The 24,431-nt window shown below is 45.0% G+C and overlaps 1 protein-coding gene across 2 annotated transcripts in view; it reads right to left on the reverse strand.

The window, feature by feature from the left end:
• VSX2 (visual system homeobox 2) overlaps positions 1 to 24,431 on the reverse strand; it is a 99,075-nt gene that overhangs the window by 38,160 nt on the left and 36,484 nt on the right. For both annotated transcript variants that reach the window (XM_085626774.1, XM_085626773.1), the window contains exon 3: positions 5,289 to 5,412. In XM_085626774.1, the coding sequence (XP_085482900.1) occupies positions 5,289 to 5,412 (124 nt within the window). The remainder of the gene's footprint in view (positions 1 to 5,288; positions 5,413 to 24,431) is intronic.

Below are 24,431 nucleotides of genomic sequence, written 5' to 3' on the forward strand. Positions count from 1 at the left end.
ATGGCCACCTCACTTAAAATCATGAAGGCACTAAAATCCGTATCCCCTTCCGACCCTTGCCCAGCAAAAACGTTGGTATCAATTGCCGAAGCTAATAATCCAGCGGTAAATCGGACATTGAATCTCTCTCTGTCCGAAGGAAGGATGCCAATAAATTGAAAGCATGGGAAAATTCTTCCACTTTTAAAAAAAACCCACTAGCAGATCCCTTGGTAGCTAGCAATTACCGACCCATATCACTTCTACCTTTTTTCCCCAAGGTTTTGGAGAAATATGTGAATACTATCATCACTGATTTTATTGAGGTCAACCAGGTACTTCACCCAAGTCAGTCTGGTTTTAGAGCAAACTACAGTACAGAAACTGCTCTATTAGAAATTTCAGAGAGGGTCAAAATCACCCTAGACAGAGGAGAAAAGGCGGTGCTGATATTATTAGATCTGTCGGAGGCCTTTGACACTGTGCCACATGAACGCCTCCTTCATAGATTGAGGGAGAACGGCATTGGGGGCACGGTGCTCAGATGGTTTACTCCCTTTTTGGACAACCGCCAGCAAACAGTTTGGGCTCCTCCTTTCTCAAGCCCCATTCAACCACTGGATGTAGGGGTCCCACATGGTTCAGTTTTAAGTCCGACCCTGTTTAATATATATATGGCCCCTCTTGCTCCTTTAGCTGAACAATACGGGGCAAAAATGATATCATACGCAGACGATACACAATTACTATTCACCTGTGAGAAGGATGAGGTGTTTAATGGTAATGAAGTTAATGTCTGCCTAACTAAGGTGTTTGACTGGTTTAGGCAAAATCAGTTGCTCTGCCACTCCAACAAGTCGTAAATTATCTTTTTTGGTCATACTCCTGATGACGAGTGGTGCCAATGGTGGCCTAAAAATGTATCTCCACCAGAGAAACCAGTCTCCACCGCAAAAAATCTAGGAGTAAAGATGGACTCCAACATGACCATGAAGTCCCAGGTTCAATCGACTAATGGCACCTGTTTCGGGCTTTTAAAAATGATGAGGAATTTCCTCCCTCTGATCCCTATTCTGTACAGGAAAATCGTGGTCCAGGCCCTGATTATATCAAGATTGGACTACGTAAATGTGTTGTACTACCTACTGAACCGCTTGCAGGTAGTACAAAATGCGGCAGCAAGGTCCGTGCTTTTGGTCGGACCCAGGTCACACACGTCTCCTCATCTCAGAATCTTGCACTGGTTACCAGTAAAACAAAGGATCTGTTTTAAATCTTTGGTCCTAACTTTTAAGGCCCTCAACAACATTGGAGCCCCGTATATTAGGAATAAAATTCATCCCTACAAACCACCCAGAACACTGCGATCATCGTCTCAGCAGTTGACAATTGTGCCTAAATTGTGCCGCTCTTACAAAGGAGGAGTAGCAGCAACGTTATGGAATAGTCTCCCTTTTTCCCTCGGATAAGAATGTGAGCTCCTCAGCTTTAGGCGAAGCTTAAAGACCTGGCTTTTCCAGCAGTAGTGCAGTCTTGTTGGCTGTTAACAGGCTGGTCTTCATCTTTTCTGTCTGGGGTCTGGATAGCGCCGGGACACTCCATGGAGTAGCCGCACGCTTAACAAATACGCCTAAAACATAACATAACATAACATGTAACTGATCTGGTATTCGGCTGGTGAGAATGCTCGGTGCTGTCTGAGATTCAGGAAAGATGAGGAAGAATGGTTGATATAAGTGATTTGGATAGGCAGATAGTTGTCGGAGATGTTCCAGGAGCAAACTACCCTTTCCTGGGTGACTGTGGATCCTGTATTTTATAGCTTGGAGACCTTCCTTCTGCTGCTTGCACTGAAGGTGTGATATTACTTTGCATGACAGAAAGCAGCAGTTATAAGGGGCGGGGTGGTGGGATAGGGGATCACAATAAAAAAAGAAACACTTACCTCCTGGCCGGCCATCTGGCCAGCTGCACCTGCACTCTCCTGCGTCCTCTTCCTGGCTTCTTGTAAGAAACAGAGAGCACCAGGGCTCCCACACTCCCTGCAGTTTATTACAACACTGCTATGCAGCGTTGTGATTGGTCTGAGCGCCGTGACAGGGTGCACAGCTAGGGGCTCTAGGGGTGGGCATGTTCTCCATGCAGGATGTAATGCGGCCTGCATGGAGAAGGGGGAAGTGCACATGACTGTTTTGGGCAGCCCGAGAGGGTTGACCAAACAGTCATTGCGCACTTTGCTCTTCAGCCCCGCCCCCTAACGCAAGCTGCCGCTGCAGGATGGCAAAATACAATGATAATAACATTAGTTATTATCATTTTATTTTTTCCTTTCTTTTGCTGCTCCGAGGCAGTGGGGTGGTGCTCCTTCATTTTAGCGGAGGAGCCACCACTGTTTGGAGGAACCATAAGAGACGACTGATTACATACTTCAACGGCTTTTTTGATGAATGCTGCACAAGTATGGCTCAGTCGCAGTGTGGTAGCACTGCACCAAGATCTTTGAAAACTTAGCCTGTGTGCCATCATCGATAGAAAAAGTGCATGATGGACTGTTCCCATCCATCCAGAATCAAACTGGCTACCATTTTAGCAGTGACATAGTGGCACAGTTCAATCTTGTCACCGACATAGACATGAACTGCTAGGCGCACCAGTTGGTCATCGAAGGTTATAAATGACATTTCAATGAGACTGTGCTGACTGTGGGCGGCACACTGCTACAGATGGGGCAATTTGGCAGCCATTCTAGACGCGGAAGAACACCTCCAGAACAAGTGCAACATCCAGACCAGAGGTATTCCCTCTGAGAAGCCAGCGGCGGATTACTTCCTGTGACCTCTGTAGGGTGTCTTCTGCTCTTACCGCCTTTCCTTTCCCAATCAGCAGGAAGAGTGTCAAAAATACCCCACACTCCTTCCGTGCCGAGCTTGCAGTCCCGTCCTCCGATTCACCACACACTTGGCTGCCCAGAACTCACTTTTTTGGTTTAAAAAAAAAAAATAGTTTTTTCCCCAACTGGAGGGAGTGTATGCACTTCAAACATTAGCCATTCACAACAGGATTGCCTGTAATTTGGGTCCCCAACTGCCACGAACTGTTTTAACTGTAGACTTTTCAACCCCAAACTTAGTTGGGGGACGTGGGGCGGAGAAAGCAGCCACAGCCGATGCCCGCCCTGCCCTCTCCACCCTTAGAAGAACCCTCATATTATCCAAGCATAATATGGACTGCAAGAATGAACAACTGATTCCGTGGGGTCTGTGCAGCAATAGATTTGAGATGGAACCTATGCTAAAGAAAGGAACAGAACTATAGGGGCGGCACCAGCAGGTAGTGCCAGGAGTGGGCAGCAGCTGGTACAGAAAATGTTTGGGCCCAGGAACTTTTTTCGCAAACTGAGCAATGATTATGCCATCATTGCAACAGATTAAAATGCCAAGTTTGTCCCAGTCGTGGACCGGGAGAGCGGTATTACCCTTGGGGAGAAAATCGCTGATCTGCAGGCCTGAAAGAGTGGGAAATGCTAAGAGTCTGTTCTGAGGGCGTGGGTTTACCTTTGCACATGTTCCCACAGTCAGGCAAGTTGGAGGCAGTGGCTGGCTGATAATGCTGTAGCGCAATTCATGTTGCGAAATGCTGTCAGTAAGAATGTACAGTTATACTATGAGCTTTGAGATGGTGGACAAGTCAACAATAACTCCATTCTCTATTCCAACAAACATTATATTTATTACATTTTGTAATAAGTTGAGAACTTGAACCACAAATAACTTTGAATTTGTTCTTGTGTTAGGGAGAGAGGGAATGCACGCAGCATCCTGGCCTACACTCATCTTTATCCTTATAGCCCCAAGAGCATTGTTCTGGCCAGTATGTTCATCATAACAGCCCATCTCAGGATTCTACAGTCTGCACTGTGACCAGAGAAGTGATGATTAAGAAGGTGGTCGTGGCGATTGCCTTCTATGGTGGTGAGTGCGGTGGTGAAGGAGGAAGTAGTGACCATGATGGCTCTAAGTGCTGGTGTGACTATGACCATGCCAGCCATGGTTGTTGTGGTGGTGACTGTGATGGTGAGAATGGTGAGTCTCACAGTTATGGTAACAATGACAGTGAGGACTATGACCACAGTGGTTGTTTTGGGGACTAAGAAGGTGAAGACCCAAGTTTGTTGTGGCGGTTGAGGTGGTGAAGACTGTGAAAGCATGCATGTTGTTTTGGTGGCCGTGAAGATGGTAAGGTTGTTGTGGCGACTGAAATAGTGAGGATGGTGGCTGCCATGGCTGTTGTGTTGATGACTGTGACGGGGAGGACGATGACAACAAGGCTATTGTTGTGGTATCTATGAGAATGATGTAACCCATGGTTGCAGTGGTTGCTGTGACAGTGAGAATGGTGACAACATGACTTTTCTGTAGATGCCTTTGATCCAAGGCTGATCATAAAGAAGATGGTTACCCTAATGGTTGTTTAATCAGGGACTATGATGTTGAGGACCATAAGAGTAATGGTTAATGTGGTAATAGTGATGGTGAGGATGGTGGCTGCCATGCATAATGTGTTGGTGACTGTGAAGGTGAGGTATTGTGGTGGGTATTCGGATGTTGAAGGCAGTTGTTGTGGTATGGGTGATGGTGAAGATGGTGACAGCAATAGTTATTGAAGTGGCGACATTGAGGACAGTGGCAGTTATGGTTGCTATGTAGGCGAGGACGATGATGAGGACAGTGTGACCGATGGTTGTTGTGCTGGGATCGTGAGGACAGTGACCAATGGTTGCAGTATTGGTGGCTGCAATGGATAATACAGTGAAGCCCATGGTGATTGTGAAGACTATAAAGATGAGGATGCTGAGACCCATGTTTGTTGAGGTGACTGTGAAAATGGTTACAGTATTAGTCAATGTAGCAGCAAAATGGAGGATGGTGACACTCAGAGTTGTGTTGATGACTAGGATGAGGACAGTGTGATCGCTAGTTGATGTGCTGCGATAGCGAGGACGGTAACCACAATGGTTATTGTGTTGGTAGTTGTCATGGAGAGTATGGTGAAGCCCATAGTGATTGTGTTGACTATGAAGGTGAGGACGTTGAGATCCATGGCGGTTACAATGACTGTGAGGATGGTAACAGCGGCAGTCGTGGTAGAGGTGACATTGAGGATGCTAACAATCATCATCGTTGCTATATGGGTGAACGTGTTGCAGATGAATGGGACAACAACAGTTGTGGTGATGATAAGAGATGATGAGAAAGGTGACGGAAACAACGGCAATGGTGGTAAAGGTGGGATAATTAATGACCTCCTACCTGTATCCTGTCCTCCGGAAGCTCAGTTTTCATGGCTAGCATCTCCCTAGCGTACACATCAGGGTAATGCGCATCGTTGAAGGCCTTCTCCAGCTCCTCCAGTTGGTACGAGGTGAAGATGGTTCTGAGGACACCAAAATTAATTACTGTAAACATAAGCCTTTTGGAAACACAAAGAGATCCTCTAACAAGGAGTACACACAAGACTTCAAAGAACCCCTAGAGGAAGCAAATACCGCCTGTAGGGCCCACGTTTAATCACAGACAAGAACCTGATGAGGGGGCACAAGACAAGGAGGTGTTAAATACACACTCAAGGGAGCACAGCAGGGAGACGGGAGATTGTACTGGGAAAGGAAATCCCGCAACCCCAGCAGTTATTGAGCAAAATAGGGTGAATAGGTAGTTACTGCAAACGTAATCTGCTCTTGGTCACTCCCCCTCTCTACGATTGTCGATTTAGGTGGATTCCAACTCTCCCTCTGAGGCGTTCTCTCTTTTCTGCCCTTTTTCTCTCTCGCTCTTTGTCTCTCTTTTTCTTGTCCCTCTTTTTGTCTCCCACTGTCTTCCTCACACTCGTTCTCTCTGTCTCTTTGCCTGCCACTTCACTTCCTTTCTTACTTTCTCTCTCACTTCCTATTGTTCTCTCTTTCTTTGCCTCACACTTTACTAATCTTCCTCTCTTACTGTCTCCCTCACTTCCTATTTCTCTTTATATCTCGATTCTGTCTCAAATACCTTTCTTCTAATCTTTCCTTTTCTATCTTCCTGCTGGACGCTGACACACACACGGGTACAGTAGGGCCACAAAAAGAGTACCACAGGGTATTCTGACGACGAGGCCAACAAGCTAGGTACAATTGTGTACACTGACTGAGTGCTAGTTAGCTGGCACATCAGGATACACTACACGAGAATGCCAAGGAAACGGGTACAATAGGTCATGCAGCTACAGGATGCCAAAGTAAAGATAACAAGCACTTTCAAAGCCATTAGTTCATGCTTTGTGGCCTTCTGGATTTGCCAATGGTTTTTAGGCACATCCCTGATGCTGTGCAACGTGTCTAAAGTTATTTTTTTTTAAAGCCTTTGATGTGGGTGCTTTTTTTAACATTGTAATTATTGATCCGATTTGGATTAGTAACAAAAAGAAAATGAATTGTGCAACAGCCTTTTTAAAGTGAGGCACGGGGTGGGGAGTGTTGGGGGGAGGAAGAACATGGGTGACAACGAGGGAAGACAGCAGCAACATGGGGAGGAAGCGCAATATGGTGGGAGGGAGGTACAAGCGACAAGGGGGGGGGGGGCAGGTGGATGGTGAAAGCAACCGAAAGCAACATGGAAGACATGGGGGGAACAGCTATGAAAGGGTGACGCAGGTGGGGAAGGAACATGGAGGACATGTGGAGGCAATGGGGAGAAGCAATCGAGGGAGCACAAAAGGGAGGAGCACTCAGGCGACAGAGAGCCACATGAACGCCGGGGGTGAGAAGTGCATGAGGGAGACAGCTCGTATACACATGTACTCTCATTGAGTGCTTTACACAAAAGAACAAAGTAGTGCTTGAAAAGCAAGCAGAGTTGCTTTCCAAAGCAATGATAAGGAGGCAGTGCTCCATACTGAGACAACACGTAACACCACAGCCCAACAGTATCTCCAACGTCGGTGGTAGAATCCCCGTAGCTCATGATGACACACGATGAAGCAGTTTCCTTAGTCCCCAAAGAACAAAGCAGACAAACTAGATCCCCCGACCGAACCCCCTAAGTTTTAACCCCCAGTTAGGCACCTGTGCCGGTTGATTCTTTCCTTTAACAAACCGGCCTTCCATCTCACGATGTAGCATACTGACAGGCAGGCACTGCAATTTAACAGGACCTACACCATGCCGCAAAACACGCACGATACAATTGTAATGTCCCCTTGGTTTTACTTGTGCCCCAGGGCCTTATCGGACTAATGTGCCGTATCGCATAGCTGTCAAATTTTGCTTACTTGTCGTATTTGTATGCCTAACAACTGTGATACAATGAAATGGAAATTAAAATTGTTTAAAAAATAATATTAATAAAAAAGGAGGCAGTGCTCCATGGGAGGGACAAACAAGATTGATACACTGGGACACGAATAAGAAGCAGGCAAATGAGAGTGACAGGAAACTAAACCAATGGTAAGCAATGGGCAGGTTCTTAGCCCCACTATGTTCTTGGTAAGCCACACAATGCCTCCATTGTCTAGTAGGCTCAACCTAAAAACAGGACACACTAATGGACTGTATCAACAAGTAGATAACAATAAGGCATGCTGATGAAATATGTTCATGTGCTAAATTCATTAGGTTACTTCGAATGGATCAATGACAAATGCAACAACAGTGAACAGTGACAGAGTATGCAATGACCAGATAATAATAGGGTACACTGGTGGAGTAAGCCAATGAGCAACTACAGATGGACCCACAAAGGGAATATGTCAATGAATAGAATCTAATGAGATCTCTGCCATGGCAGGCCAAAGAAAAGAATGAAATAGGGCACACAAATGAAGTATGCCAGTGTCTGTGTCTGAGAAGGGTGTAATAGGACACAGTGACAACGTATGTCAATGCCAGGGCTCACTGATGGAGCTTGCCTTCGAGTAAACTACAGATCACAGTGGTGGAGTAATACAGTAAATAGATCTCTGCCAGATTATGCCGTGAGTAGAGTACAACAAAAGTTCACCAGTGACTGCCTATGTCAGGTGTAATAGGACACACAATAGTTTGGTCTTTTATGAACTCTAAGCATAAATTAGAGTGGAAGAACGTGGTCAAAATAACACTTTGTCTTTGACGTTTATACATCTTGGTTATTTTCTTTTGGGATGAGCTGAGAAGTCGGTTCATATAAAGAAGAAAAAGTGCACAAATTGTTGCATTTTTTTGTGGATTAACAATGGACGAGGTAGGTTTTTGTTTGAGGGTTCTAATTGAAAGGAAGTCATCAAAGATGAGTATATAGTGGATCCGTAAATGTGTCAGTGTCTGTTAAATAATGTACAGTTGCCCCTGAAAACACAGGATATTTGGTTTTCTTTTTATATGTATGCACAACAGTGAGAGATTATTCTACCTACACACATAGCATGGGTGTGTGAAGAAGTTGGTTGATCATCCATAGAAGGGATGTGTGTAGATGCTGGATGGCCGTCCATAGCAGGGGCTTGTGAAGATGCTGGCTGGTCGTCTATAGTAGGGGTGGGCGAAGAGGAAGGCTGGTCGTCCATACCAGGGGTTTGTGAAGAGGCTGGCTGGTCATCTGTAGCACGGGTAGGTGTAGAGGCAGGCTGGTCAACCATAGAATGGATATGTGAAGAGGGTGGCTGGTCATCCGAAGCATGGGTGTGTGAAGACGCTGGCTAGTCGTACATAGCAGGGTTGTGTAAAGAGGCTGGCTGGTCAGCAATAGCTGGGGTATGTGAAGAGGCTAGCTGGTCGTCCATTGAAGGGGTTGTGAAGTCGCTGACTGGTAGGTCTTAGCTGGGGTATGTGAAGAGGCTGGCTGGTCATCCGAATCAGGGTGTGTGAAGAGGCTGGCTTGTTGTACATAGCTGGGGTGTGTGAAGAGGCTTGTTGGTTATCTGTACCAGGGGTGTATGAAGACGATGGCTGGTCTACCATATCAGGGGTGTGTGAAGAGGCTGGCTGGTTGGCAGTAGCTGGGGTATGTAAAGCATCTGGCTGGCCTTCTATAGCAGGAGTATGTGAAGAGGTTGGCTGGTTGCCCATAGCATGGGTCAAATGTGTGGTCGTCCATGGTGGTGGAGTGTGACACGGCTACCTGGTCCCTAATGTACAACATCAGAACATCAACGTTAGGGAATGTCTTTCTTGTTTCTAGCGAATTAACTCAGTGCTGCACCTGAATTCATTTATTTTACTCTTAGATAATCGACTGAAAGCCCCAGCCTTACAAGTGCCTTTTCCCTTCTTTCTCTGAAACAAAATAACTCATGAACCAGAATTGTGGGATTTCAGGTGGACTCTGAGGTACATGGTTTAAATTACAGGAGCACTGAAAAGTGAAGACTAGAGACTTGAAAGGGGTTGGGTGGAGAGGCCAACCTATGGAGGAGTGTAGACCTTGTGTGTGAAACGGGAGAGATTCTTCGGCAGAGCAGTGGAGACCTGCAGATGAAGTGGATGAGACGTGTGCCTAAAGTCTGCAGAGGTAGTAAGAAACTGGTGGCAAGAGAGGAACATACATCTGGATAGGACCGACTTGTGGAGAGGTTGTGGAGACTTGTGGATAGAGCAGCAGAGGCTTACAGGTAGAGATTCAAATACTTCTGAATAGAGCAAGGCAGACTTGTGAGCTTATCACTCAGATTTGTGTATAAACCAGTGAGAGTCGCAGGTCTATCATAGAGACTCGGGGGTAAACCAGGGAGGTTGTGGGTTGAGCCGATAGATGTGTGGGTCGATATTGGAGACTTGTGGACCGAACATGGACCAACAATGGAAATAATGCAAGTAGAGCAGGGAGAGACTATGGATAAAACATGTTAATGAAAATTGGAGGCTAGTGGGTAGAATGATAGACCTTGTGTGATCTGAGGGTACAGCAGGAGCCTTGGAGCTAAGGGGGAGCTTATAGGTAGAAAAAGGGAACTTCTGGATAGAGCAAGTCATTTCGGGCAAGAGATGGGAGATTACAGAGTCTGTCTATAGTGTGTAGCACCACAATATCCACCAATCTAACTATGAATGTTTGAGTTTCTAAGACTAATATACTGTTGTAGAGCATAGCACACTTATATTCCTGCTGAGAAGGAACAGTGTGTGGATCAGCATTCCCATTTCGTGATGAATTCTTTTGTGTTAAGGCGATTTAAGACATTAATCCTTCAAACCTATACTGATAACAGTAAGTATGTCAAAAACAGATAATATTTATTTACAGTAGAAGAGAGGAAAAAACAGTGCTGCATTCTGTAAGGTTTTGAAGTTCACATCTCCACGTTTGTTAGTTCAAGTCTGTGATCTCTCCAGCAAACTAACAGTGTTGCAAAGTACAGCTGCAGCTTTAATGAGCCTAGAGAAAACATCTCCAGACTTGCCAACACACAAGGTCCCCAAGTGTCACATGACAGTGGTTCTGCTCAAACAGTCCCCCAGCAAGAAGCAGATGTCACACAGTGGTAGATACCATGAGCTGGAAACTAGGTGTGGGCGGAATGTTTCATTTCGTCCATGGAATTGGCAGAATTTTGGTCACTCCTCATTACTCTTTAACGCGGAGTCCCTGACAAATTCTGCCAATCGCAGTGTGGTGGAATTTTTCTCCTGTGAGGCTGCACAAAATTCGAGCAAGATTTGATGTCCCCCAGCGTGATTTTCTAACACGAGTGGTCACAGTCGGAGGGCTGCCACTCGAGTACATTTGCTGATGCTCAAGTATATTTTATGTCCGAGTGGCAGCAAACTCAACTAAAAAAGGCAGAAAAATCTTGCGCAACTCATAGTGCTGATTGCACAGATTTTTCAGCGCTGTTCGAGCTACCGGTGCTAAATTTCTGCGAAAGCTGCATATTTTCCGCCCATTTGCAAAACTCGGATTCTCGCAGAGTTTTTATTTATCTCCGTGAAATTCTGTGGAGTGAAACTCAGCAAGTTCTGCTCAACCCTACTAGAAACCCCTGTGCAGTGTGCATTTTCAGGTCATGGTTGAAGGTGGGCACTTCTGATGCTCATGGGGGGTTTGCAAGCCCCCCAGGATATTTTTAGATGCCTCTTTAGCTTCTGTTTTGGGGAGGGGATGAGGAGTAAGTTGCCAGCACCAAGACCCGTCCCACGCCTCGTAAATTCAATGGAAATACGACCACGCCCTCCCCTTATGCCCCACCTCTTTAAGCTCCCCCACCTACTCACACATGGTGAACGTTATTTGAAAGCTGGCAAGCCTACATTGATTTATTTATGCATTTTTATATAGCGTGGACAATACCCAAAGGTGCTTTAGAAATAGATCTTTACATAAGGTACAAATTAACATAATCCAAACATGTTGATACATTACGGTATATAAGCAGATCATTACATAAGGCACAAATTACATTATCCGAAGACGCAGCAGACACACAATTGCATAATTCCAATGGCCCTGAGTATAGTGCATGTTGCAACAGTCATAAAATGTGCGTAACAGAATGCTGACTGTTGCCACGTTCAAGATGGAGTCTAATGAAATGGAGGTAGGGCTGTAAATCCCAACGCACCAATCAGTGTGGAGACTACCAGAGAGGTCATACTGGGGAGGAGAGGTAAGCTAAAATGTCTTTGAAGGAGAAGGGCTTTCACCTCTGATTTAAAGATAACCTTCAAAGTGGTGTGCATAAGTTCGGAGATGAGGAGTTCTATATTATGGTCAACTTCTTGATCAGGATTAAACCATAAGTCATTCCCCTTTAAAGGACATGGATTCTAGCAGCAGTGTTTCAGCATTTTGCAATGGTTTAGTGCCCCCAGTGCAAGCTTGTCAGTCAGGTAACATGGATCAGATGCGTGTAGAGCCTTATGAGAGATACAAGCCATTGTGTATAAGACCTGGGCTTCAATGGGCAGCAAGAAGAGTGTAACCAGCATCTGTGAAATTTGGTCGCTCCTTTCGGCCCCACAGACAAAACATTCTGCTGAACGCGGGACTGATTTAAGAGAAGTGAGAGGAGATTTGAAAGGACCAGCAAGAGAGAGTTACAGTAGTAGATTCTAGAAAACAGCAGTGAGTGAACAAGAGTTTTCAGATCTTGCTCTTGAATGTAGCAGTGAATTCGAAAGAGAAGACAACACTTATATTGTGCAATTCTGGCAATGGCGTTGATTTGCGATTAAGTTGCAAGTTGAGCCTTTTATCTAGGATGACTCCTGATTTGGCACTGTTCACATTAGTAGGTTTGCTGTTAAGGATGCTGAGTATGTCCATACAGGATTGGACAGGAAGCGGTGATTTCGATGAGGCTATGAGGAGCAATTCAGTTTTGGGTGGGATCAGTTTTACATGATGTGAAGTCATCAAGTCTTGAACTGTGTTGAGGTTGATGGCATTGAGAGGAGACCTTTAAGCATATAATTGGGTATCATCCACATATTGATAAAACAAGAAATGCGATTTTCTTAGTAAGACTCCAAGAGGTTCGGTATAAAGGTTGAATAAGGTCGGAGTGAGGACAGAATCCAGAGGGACCCCTTGATCTAAGGCCATCAGTCTTGACAAACATTCATCAGTTCCTTTCCTTTGCAACCTGCCCATGAAGAATGATTCAAACCATCTGAGAACCACACCATCACTACGCATTCGATTTTTAAGTGTGTCAAGGAGTGCACAGAGGTTTACTGATTAATAAGCTATTCAAAGGTCAAGTGTGTGTTAAGGGCTTTGGCAATGTTACCCAGGATAGGGTCCAAAAATTGGTTTGAGCTTCATGACGGTGTTAAGTAACTCTTCCTTCCTAATTATGTCAAATAGTAGTCAGATTAGGATGATCATCTCGACACAAAAACTATTTTACTTTGCAGTCAAACAACTATGCAAATACATCTGCTTTCAAGGATGGTAATCAGATATGGAAGGGCTGTTAACAGTTTTGACCGAATCAAAGAGTTGCTAAGTCAGTTTTGAATGAGCCAAGAAGGGATCTAAAGTGAATTGATTTCTCATAGAAAAGATTTTCATTTGCATAGTGATCGTGCATTTTGGAGAGATGTGAGGGTAGTGGTGGAGAGGAATTGCCTCTCTTTCTTCTCCAGAATTATTAGGGCTCTTCTTTCCCCATATGCTGCTTTTCTGAACTAGGGAGCTGCTGGTTTAGGACTTTTCTTTTTGCTCTGGAGTGGAGCTAGCTCATCCAGCTGATCTGAAAGATATCAAAACAATTGGCAGTCGAGTTATTGATATCTGTGACGTAGCTGATGGGCAGTAGAACCTTCTGTTGCTAAGTATGTTGATGATAATGTTCATGGTGTCAGGAAACCAGGCTACCGCTCTTTTAGGTTGGCACAGGGTCATGGAATGCGAAACCCACAGAGAAAAGGGAATACAAAAATGATTGGATCAGTCTTCTGGAATGTGTTCATCCACTGAGAGCAGGTCTTCTTTGGAAGGCATTCAGCAAAGTATGGATGGCCTTTTGTGTACTGGTCTACGGTTATGTTGGATCAGATAATTTCCAGAAAGACAAGAAGCAGAATGGTTGACTGCTGAGTCTTCTGTGGTGCTCCAATAAATATTGAAGTCTCCTAGAAAGATCACTTTGTATTGATTGCTAATTTGCACGATCCATGTATTCCCCGATAAAAGCTGTATTATTACCCAGTTGGTCATAAATGGCATTCATTCTGAATGGGCAAATGTGCTGTACGTTTAGATACAGTTAGGCATTGAAATGTCAAAAATAGGAAATTGGGTATTGCTCTGCATTATAAGGAGATTGAAGATAGCTGCGTTGCCTCCTCCGACTCTCCCCACACAGTTTTTTCTGATGATGGAGTAGTGTGGAAGAAGTAGAAGGTCCATTATGTTATGGGATATAGCATTAAACCAGATTTCTGTAAGGACTAATAAGCCACGGTTATATTGTACGACATTGTCCGCAATGTCCATACGGCAGTTTGGGGGTAGCATAGGTTGAGATGACGACGTCAAATGCTTGACAAATGCCAAATGAAAATTCTATAATATCCTATGGAACTTGTAATACAGCGGACAGGATATCCTTCAAATTTGTAATGGAGTATCCCATCAGCCAAGATCGTAATCAGGTCAACTGTCTCAATTTATCTGCATATAATGCATGTGCAATATAGATAAGAAGTCTTTTACTCTGACGAAGACATTTTGATCAATTTACTGCACTAAGTGTAGGTCGAAACATGTTGGTATTATTTAGTGGTCAGGTGAACCATTACATTCTACATTTTGACAACTTCGATTTTAACCTATATCAGGGGTACCCTAAAATAAAGGAACATTCTGTGCGTATACCCCTAGTTATTTTTCATCTTGAATCTGGACCGACGAATTTGTCCTGTAAGGTAATATCTAAGAACTCCCAATTGTATTTGGTTAAGTAAGCTGAAGTGGCATCGTCCTACTCCAGAGGGAGAGGTTGCCTATGATGAAGCATGCCATGATAAGTTATGGGTGACACAACCTCTCAAATATCTCTTTGTGACCCAGTAGGCTATTACTTTCACATACAAGACAAGAGTGACTTGCTGCATATTATACTCAAGTACCTTAGGTATGATAATTGGAGTGAGGGGGGTCAAGAGGTTTAGTCACGCTAGGAATAATGTTCCTGTTGCTCCGTGTCTGCTTTGAGTGCAACACATATTCAGACCTCATCAATCAAATAGTCAGTGTTTAGTATTGATTTGGATTGAGTTAAGAGAGTAGAGGAGCCTGAGGAGATAGTGTCAAATTGTAAATAAGTTGACAATATCAGCCTGGGAGAGACTGGGTAGGAATCTTTTGGAATGTGGTAGATAACTGCTTCTTGGAACTGAGCACCAGGAATGCTGGGACTTTAGATGGGAGAGTGGAGAGCCTAAGATAGCAGAGCATGTCCCTGGGCATGCCAAAACAAGTTAAAGGAGTCTGTGTGTAATCCTGTGAATGGTGGTTTGTCCCGCTCCTCCTACAGGCGGCTGCCCGCTTCCTTAAAGGAATCTCGGGTTAGTCCTTCTGTGGCACCATCTAAAGTGGTGTCATAAACCATTTCCATATTATGCCACTCCGTTCTGACCAGGTCATACCTAGAAACAAGTACTAAACATAGAGACAGATGCCTGCTTACACACACACCTCTACAACAAATTACTCCAAAACATCTGAAGATCCATGCCCTCTGGAGCTCCAAGGCAAGAATACAACCCACGTGTTCTTGCTCTATCTCGGATAGGGACGTGGGATACATCTAGCTAATTACCTCCAACCCATACCCAACTTTAAAACTCTGAGGCCATCATTATGAGTCGGGCAGAGCAGTACCTTGGGGGTGGATCTTGAGGAGGAGAGGGGACAATACCCTTCCCGAATCCGAGATTTATTTGGTGTGAAATGCAACTGTTAAAAACAGTGTTTTTACCATTTTCCACCTACCTACTGACAATGGTCTGATGTATGCTGTAGTCAGGAAAATGCATTCAAAAAAAGGCCTAGTATTTCCAGGGGCTGCTTGCTTTCCTTAATTCTGGACCCAGACACTAATAACAGCAAGTAACTGAGTGGCATTATCAGTTACAAGGGTAATGGATGCCCTTGCACCCATGCTGCATGAAAATGGCATGGAACAGGTGTGCAAAGCTTACACATGGTGCTCTATGATCGCTGCCATGCAATGGAAACATTAAAGAGACCGGAAGTGTAGGCCAGTGGAAGAAAGAAGCATGCAATGGAATCAAATCTAGACAACCTTGGTATTCAGAAACACTTTGGCCATCTGCGCTTCATTTCTTCCACAATTTAAGCAGTGGGCTACGTTCTACACAGCGTGCTACACAAATTATATAAACATACAGTGCCAGTAATTGATTTTGCATGTTTGACTAATAATATTTAAAGCTTCTGTCAACCAAAGGAGTGAAGGGGAAATGAACACCTAAAGAGAGGGGGACCTATAGCTATTTCTCACCACTCATAATTGTGCACAATTTACTGAGGTCACAAAATGGGCCACTGCTCCATATTATAGGCATTAGGAGGGGCTTGTATGCATGGGTACCTAATGTTACCAAATAGCTCATTCATCATGTACCATCTTCTTGGCTTTCTTTTAACAACCTAATGCACTGTGGGAGTGCTAGTCTCTGCTTGTGTACAGATCAGGGAGTTTATGGGCAAAATAAGGAGTTTGTAGGTAGAGTCAGGGTGCTGGTGAGTGTGGCTGGGGAATTTGCGGGCAAAGCAAGGAGTTTTAGGTAGACCTGGGTGCTGGTGGGTGGTACAGGGAATTTTTGGTGGGGGTGCTTGTGGGTAAAGCAGTGAGCTTGTCAGAAGAGTAGGGATATTGTTTGGTGGAGCAGGGAGTTCCTAGGTTTAGTGGGGTTGCTTGTGATCACATCAAGGATTTTGGGGGTACAGTGAGGGAGCTGCTGTGTAGAACAAGGAGTGTATGGATACAGTGGGGTGCTCCTGGGTACAGCATGGACTTTGCAAAATAGAGTGAGGGTTCCTGTGGGAAGAACAGGGAGCAACTTGTAGGGTTGTCAAGATTTGTGAGGAGAGCGCAGAGGATTTGCTGGCAGAGCAGGGAAACCATTCTGGCCAGGGCACAAGTCAAGGGTACACGCGGGCAGACAGAATCCACCAACCTGATAATAAGTTGGGACCCACTAAAATATGCTGAATGTGTCCAGGTGTAGGTTTCAGACTACGGGACTCTTTCAGCAGTGCCTGCACATTGTCTGTTTTTATTCAGAGCAGCAGGAGGGGGCTTTCTTCTTTTAAATTCCAGCAGGCCCAAAACAGAGGTCGAAGTTAAGAGGCCACCAGGCCTCCTTTTGTTTGCGTATCCTGATTAGGAGCCTCACACCTAAATGAAATGAATGTGAAACAAAGGCGCACAGTTTATCACTTCACAGGTACCTAAGAGAGGCATGCTTTTGACTTTGTCCTTTCCCTATATGTAAGAGGTATGCATGCACTGTAAGAATGTCAGATGTGTTGGTCTGTCCCAGTATTTACTCAAATAATTTTAATACCACTATTTTGTTTTATTTCTTTTATAAGGCTACTCGTCCCAATGTAGGGTGTCAGAGCACTTTGCATCACATGTAAACATTATACACTGACAATAAATCATACGTGTGTAAATCAATGTACAGGATGTTTACATAAGGCAGTGAGGGTTACAGGGTGTAGGAGTCATGTCCTTCATAGCTCACTGTGCTATATTAGAAGGACTGCAATTTATGAACTGGAAGTAACAAAATGATATTTGTGTTTAAAGCAGTAACTCACTTACCCATCTACATAAAATAAAAATCTATAATCTGCATGTTATATGATGTTCTTTGCAGGAGACACAATAACCCACTGTGCTAATTTGATTAAAAACTGGAGCTAGGTAAAACATAGATCTCTCCACAAAATGCGTTAACCTCCAGAGATATCTTCCTATTATTATTATTCTCTGAGATTTCCTGGGCGCACAAAGATCTCGTAGCAGGTCCCTTTACCCCATAAGCTATTTCAAAACGTACCCTTAACCAATTAAGCAGAACTGATTTACTTCCACATTTCTCTTTGCTGCCGAAGTCTTTTTGGTAGAGTTAAAAAAAAATGTATAAATTGAGGATCAGATTTTGTGTTGAGGTTGCGTCACTTTTTTGGGCACAACTGAAACGCAAAATCTCACTTGTTAAACATTGTAATGCGCTCAAATGTACTCATGATGGAACTGCTAAACATATGCCTGAGATTTTAAGATCTGATGTCACTTCCTGTGATGTCACTTCCTGTGAGGTCACAGGTTGGAATGCCACTTCCTGTGATGACACGCCCCAATGTCATTTGCATGGTGCCTAACTTTGTTAGTCCCCCCCACTTTTTTTATCGGACTTGTGCTGGCCTTGGATCTGACTTTCAGGGTCACACACAGCCTCTGCCCCGGTTTCTCGCCCACAGATTACTCAGTGATTTGATTCTGGAGAGAGTATAATTCCTGCCTTTGAAATAGCACAAAAAGGATTTGGATAAAGGCATTACAGAAAAATCTCTGTAGACAAATACTCTGCAAAGAAGCTACAGAAAAATGGAATTGTAAATCCTTGGGGGATTTAAAATACACGTAAATGCAGTTAGTAGCGGAACCGCCGCGGACATTAATCCCCGCGTCTTTCACGCAATGAACGTGCAGGCACCAAGACTAACGGGCTGGGTCCCGGGGGAGAGGCTCGAAGCCACCCGGGAGTCAAAGGGAGAGGCTCACAGTGGTCCGGGCTCATTGTTGAGGCTCTCAGCTACTACAGGCCGCAGGATAAAGGCTCATCATTGCCCTCCCGGGCACCGGGGAGGTACTCTGCCTCTACGGGGCTCGGACGGAGCTGCTTCTCCACGCCATCAGGGCTCAGAGGGAGAGGCTCATGTCCCTCCTACACTAATGGGGAAAGGCTCACACCCTTTCAGGGCTCAATGGGAAGAGGCTCCTTGCCCCCAGTGAGGCTCAGTGGGATAGGCTACCGTCCCTCCTACACTAATGGGGAAAGGCTCACCCCCTTTCAGGGCTCAATGGGAAGAGGCTCCTTGCCCCCAGTGAGGCTCAGTGGGATAGGCTACCGTCCCTCCTACACTAATGGGGAAAGGCTCACCCCCTTTCAGGGCTCAATGGGAAGAGGCTCCTTGCCCCCAATGAGGCTCAGAGGGAGAGGCTCACGTCCCTCCTACACTAATGGGGAAAGGCTCACACCCTTTCAGGGCTCAATGGGAAGAGGCTCCTTGCCCACAATGAGGCTCAGTGGGAGAGGCTCACGTCCCTCCTACACTAATGGGGAAAGGCTCACACCCTTTCAGGGCTCAATGGGAAGAGGCTCGTTGCCCCCAATGAGGCTCAGTGGGAGAGGCTCCCCTCCCTCCTACACTAATGGGGAAAGGCACACCCCCCTTCAGGGCTCAATGGGAAGAGGCTCATTGCCCCCAATGAGGCTCAGAGGGAGAGGCTCACCTCGCTCCTGCACTAATGGGGAAAGGCTCATACCCTTTCATGGCTCAATGGGAAGAGGCACCTTGCCCCCAATGTGGCAAACAAGAGGGCTTCAACTCTGAGTCACCACATTCTCTATTTTTCTGTGACACAACTTCCAGCAAGATAATCCTATAAATCCATCAACAATCTCTTACTTCTTTCAACACTCTATTGGAAAAGGAATTCTGTGGCCTTTTCAAAGCAAGCAAACCCTTAGTTTCTGGCCCTACCAAAAATCTCCAAAAACATTCCTTCTGGAAACTTGTGTCGGATCGGGATCCAGCAACAACCTGAACAAATCCCTGGATCAGCAGTGCTTCCCATTAGAGCTGAAGACCTCATACATCAAATCGCCACCCCAAAAACTAAAGAGTCATTTTAAATGGCTTATTCCTGGATGAGCTGAATGTGAGAGGGCTCTCTGTCAAACTGACTGACTTCATTGAGGAAAATATCCTCATCTCAGGTCAACAAATGGGTTTCTCTCCTGACAGAGGCAAAGAATCGGTCCGATTTCTATCTGGGACGAACTATAACTTACTGTGCACTAAACAGCATAGACGTTCACCTGCTTCTGGACTTACTAGCAGCCTTCAACACAGACCACCATCAATCAATACTACTCATACTGGAAAGTCTTGGCATTTTTGGAAATGTCCTAAAATGATTTCTCTCCTATCTCAAAGACAGACAAAACTGGGTGCCATAAGCTGTTCACATCTTTTCCCCACAGCCAGCCACACTGTAGGATCCCACAGGGATCAATCATCTTCTCTTCCATATAATGTTCCCCTGAAGCTTTTACCGACCCAATCACATCCTTCCATCTTATAAGCAGCAGTTATACTGAGCTGCACAAATCATTCTAAAAAATAACAATTACAAGGACCTTACCTTCCTGAGATTTGGTAACTGCCTCCATGCCGCCGTCTTCTTTCTGGATGAGAACTAAGTAACTTTAACTCAAAAGCACTAAAACTGAGATCATGACCGGCAAACAACCTCCAGCCTACAGCTATGTGGTCAAACTTACCAAGTCCACAAGCGACATCAGGGGAAGAGAGGAACCTCAACATGACAATAAATTCAAACTCCTCGTTAATCCCACATGCCACTGGAATCACGAAGAGCACCTTCTACAAAATGAGACCGCAGAGGCCTATCCTCCCCTTCCTCGAATACCATCAGAAGTTACAAGCCATTCTCACCCTTGTTATTTTTAAGATCAACCAAGCCATTAATCCATACCTTGGTGCCCCATGCTTCCCAATAAGAAAACTACAATGGATTCAGACCACTGCTGCAAGACTGTGAATTCACCTACATCCAAGGGAGAATATGAAAACAGCCTTGCAAGCTCTCCACTGGCTACCCATAGCTAGATGATCAATGTTCTGAATCATTCGCTTCACAGAGCTTCCCATGTAAAAACACACTTTTACTACAATAACAGTTTAGCACCATCGCAAATACATTGATGTACATGCACTCAACAACTCATTTTACAAGAATGTATCATAACTCAGCATAATACCGAGCTCATTAAGCATGAGTTGTGGCATTGCATGCTTCACTCAAACACTGCTAGTACAGCATGCGTAGCACAACGGAGGCTCAACCTATAGACAAAGCTCAAGAGAACTGTGCATAGCAGGAGCAACAGAGCAGGCTTCCCTCACAAGCAATGCACAAGTGCAGTTTGGCACAGGCAGGTGCAGTGTACGTTTCTATCATGGATACATTAGGCATACTGCAGACAGAAAGGGGACAAGTTCTCATCACACACACAGCAAAACTAGGTTAAGGCAATGCACTATGCTGGCATGAAGTCAAAAATTCGAAAGTAGGATTTAACAAAACAGCTTTGATCGCCAGATCTGTAAATCCATGTGGAGGTAACTCAGCACAGTGTATAACAGTCCACAAAGTCCAAATCACACACACACTTGTATTCAGTCCCATCAACAAATGGAAGGCTGGAGTTTTTTAGCTGACAAAAAGACGTCTATATAATTACTGCTGTTAAAATAAAAACTACCAATAGGATCAGGCTTACATGTGTTTACAGGCTTAAACATTGTAAAGGTATATGTTGCTGTCTAAAAGTTGCTATTGCCTGTATAGATGGTCAGTATACTGAATTAAAGACCAGTAGGCTGGGCCTGTGTGTTGAGATAAGTGAAACACCATTCCCGCACTCCACACATCTGTCCCAATGAAAAAACCCTCCCCATCAGAATACTACAACAGATATCTACCCTATATAGCATCCTGAATTCGAGGTCATTGAACAGGAACACCAAAGACATCAACAGTGCAAGCTTTCTTCACGAACACCCACAGGAAATGTTGCATCAGTGAAAAATGTCTTTAGGCAGAAAACCGGCACAACACTAATGTCAGCAATGCACATTTCACGTTGAAACATAGAATGAGTATTACATGAGCAGACATGCAGAAACGGGTAATGTCTCTCTCACACACACACTTACTCTCACACACCAACCTAATGCACTGAACGATTAGTTTGATCCTTTTTTTGGCTCAGCCTTTCCCTTGCCGCTGTTCGCCTTCTTTACCTGCATAGCTTTGGTAATGCCACCTGGCTTTGTGCACTAGGTGAGCCCCTCTGTCCTACTGGTCCTGCCTACCTCCTAACCTTAACTGACATCTATAACTCCAATTAATCTCTCCTTTCAGACCATCCAGGTAACAGGTGGAGAGGTTAATGGTGTATTCCTGTAGCATCATTCCTATTAGTGGCTGCAGGGGCATAGGATGGGAAGAGCCTTAGCCCAAACCCCCTGCCTTACTCCATATTGCCACCATGCCTCACCTTCGCCCCCTTAAATCTAAGCACCATTTCCTTCCGCAGCACTACTTCCACACACTCCTGGTTCCAGTACTGTGGTGCATGTGGCACTCATTTGGAATCAGCCTCTGCCACCTCTGGGTGGACCTACAGTCCCTCTTCTGAGGTATCTCCAATGTGCCTTGGGTTGCACCATTACAACTCCTGGATTTCCCCATAGATCCACTACTGTGCTGCCTCTAGTCATCCATGTGATGTTTGGCCTGGAGACCCACTTCTGTGGTGTCTGTTGTCATATTTGGATTGCACTGCTGCACCTTTGCCTTCCTCTTCCCCTCCCCTCCTCACTAGCTTCTCTGAGCCTCCAATGGGACGGGCGAGGCCACATGTTTAGCCTCTTTTTGAAGCGTATCTGTGTCTCACATGTTGGGACGTTCCTGGCCGGACTGTATTTAGTAATCCTGGTGTGGTTTAACAGTGTCTCTCCGCTGGTTAGGAGTTTTGATGCAACTGATTGGACTCCATGTACCCAAAGACGCCAACACTATTAGTAAATGACAAGTTCCCTACTTTGATACTGTTCATACTAAAGTTGGCAAGCCCCTGCATGCCTGGTGGTATTTATTTTCACACTTTCTGCTACACCCCAGGGATTATACACAGTAAAATTAGGCTCCTCATGATCCCACCACATTGTTCAAACCAGACACATCTAACCTAACACGCTCTATACTGGCTAAAGTATAAACAACACCCCTCCAACCACTCCAAAGGAACTCCAGGAACTTGATCCAAATCAGGACACTTCATGACCTTGCCCAAGGTATGAAGTGCTACATAAATAGTGTACCCAAAATGTGCTTCAGGCCTTTAAGGAGTATGGGAAGTGCTATTCAAATCTGAATATAATACACGCAGAAGTGAATCAGGCTTAATTCACAAACAGAAGAGGTACTGCAGTGTCAGAGGAAGTTTACTTAACACACAGGAACACTCACAGTACAGGAAGGAGCAATGTAAGTTTTCCCTCACACCCAGGTACCGCCACATCAGCAGTGCGAGATTTCCTTTGACCCATAGAACAGTTGTTACATAGGCAATAACAGCGCTTGGTTCTGTCATTCACACACATACTGGAATAGCTTTCCAAGATTCCCTCTTCCACATAGGGAAATCCCAGAACAGCAGGTTAGGCTAGAGAACTTCACATCAAAACTTGCACTGGGTTAACTGTGGTAGCCCCAAGGGCTCTGCATGATTGTATACCACAGCATCAAATACCATAAGGTCACCCTGCAGGAAAATCAACTGATTAATGCCGCCTACTAATATATTGTCAAGGTAAGTTAACATAGGTAAGTATAGATTTACTTTTCTTATTTTTATTTCTAAACATTGCACATGTATCAGAAGTCCAACCTTGGGTGCAGCAGAAATCAATAAGCTAAAAACACACTAATGTATTTTACACCCACACTGGGCACGAGTGACGGGAGGGTGCATAATTTGGTAGCCCTCCATCGCATGCACAATATGTATGCATGTACCACGTAAGAGCAAGGGTGACATTTGTCCTGTTTAGAGGGCAGCAAATTAACTAGTCATTCCAGTGACCCCCCCACCGCCCCCCACCCCCGACCTTCCCTTATTAACTGAGGCTCTCATGATGCCCTTCAGCCTCTGCAACGAGGACCTGGGAATGGCAGTCAGGACTTTCTCCGAATATTCCTTCCTCCTCTCATCTTAGCATTCATCTGCTGTCTTGTCTTCATGTCCAAGAACCAGGCCTGGCCAGGTCACATGTGCTAATCTAAGCCTCCGGGTTGCTGTAGGAGAGTTGCATCTGTCAGCTTTCCTCCTCCAGCATCTAGTAATACCGTACAGTGCTGCCCCATGTACCCTAGCCCCACTTACCTGCCTCCTATCCTGGCATGGGTGACATATGGGGAGAAAAGGGCACATTGTGCATGACACGAGGATATTAGGGGCACAGTGTGGCATGGTGATGTGATGTCACTGATGAAGTTACTTATGATGTCATCTGCCAGGTCATGAGGAGGGCTTCCAGTTGGGGAGCTATGGATGCGTAGCTCACTCTAACAGAGAAATTTCAAAAGGTTTTCGGTAGCAACCAAAATGTTCCCTTAACTGAGGGATTTCACAGTAATTTTGGTATTCCGTTTTATAATGTTAGTAATCTTTCTGCATACCCATTAGTTCCTTAGGAGAAAGTTGTTAGTGAATTTTATGGGTTTCTTAATGCTATACATAGTCATATAACTGGAATTTACCTGTATCTTACTGAGCACGGCTTCCAGCCATATCCAGCCAATACCGAGACCATTGCCCGGTCTTTGGTGACACCCTTTACCGAGTACCCTTACGCAATATCCACTGGCCCTAGTCTGCACTCATGCTGACGTGTGCAGTGCATGATGTGCAGCAATGTCTATCCGGCACAGGGCATAGCCTTCAGTCATACTCTGCAATCACCAACCCTACCATTAATTCCATGGGTGCTGCATTACAAACATGCCATGGCCAATGGGAATGAGTGCTTCCAATGATCTGGGGTCCACTCATCGATGTTTGGAGTATGCCTTCCATT

The sequence above is a fragment of the Triturus cristatus genome, chromosome 9 (assembly GCF_964204655.1).
Source record: "Triturus cristatus chromosome 9, aTriCri1.1, whole genome shotgun sequence".
Taxonomy (NCBI): Eukaryota; Metazoa; Chordata; class Amphibia; order Caudata; family Salamandridae; genus Triturus; species Triturus cristatus.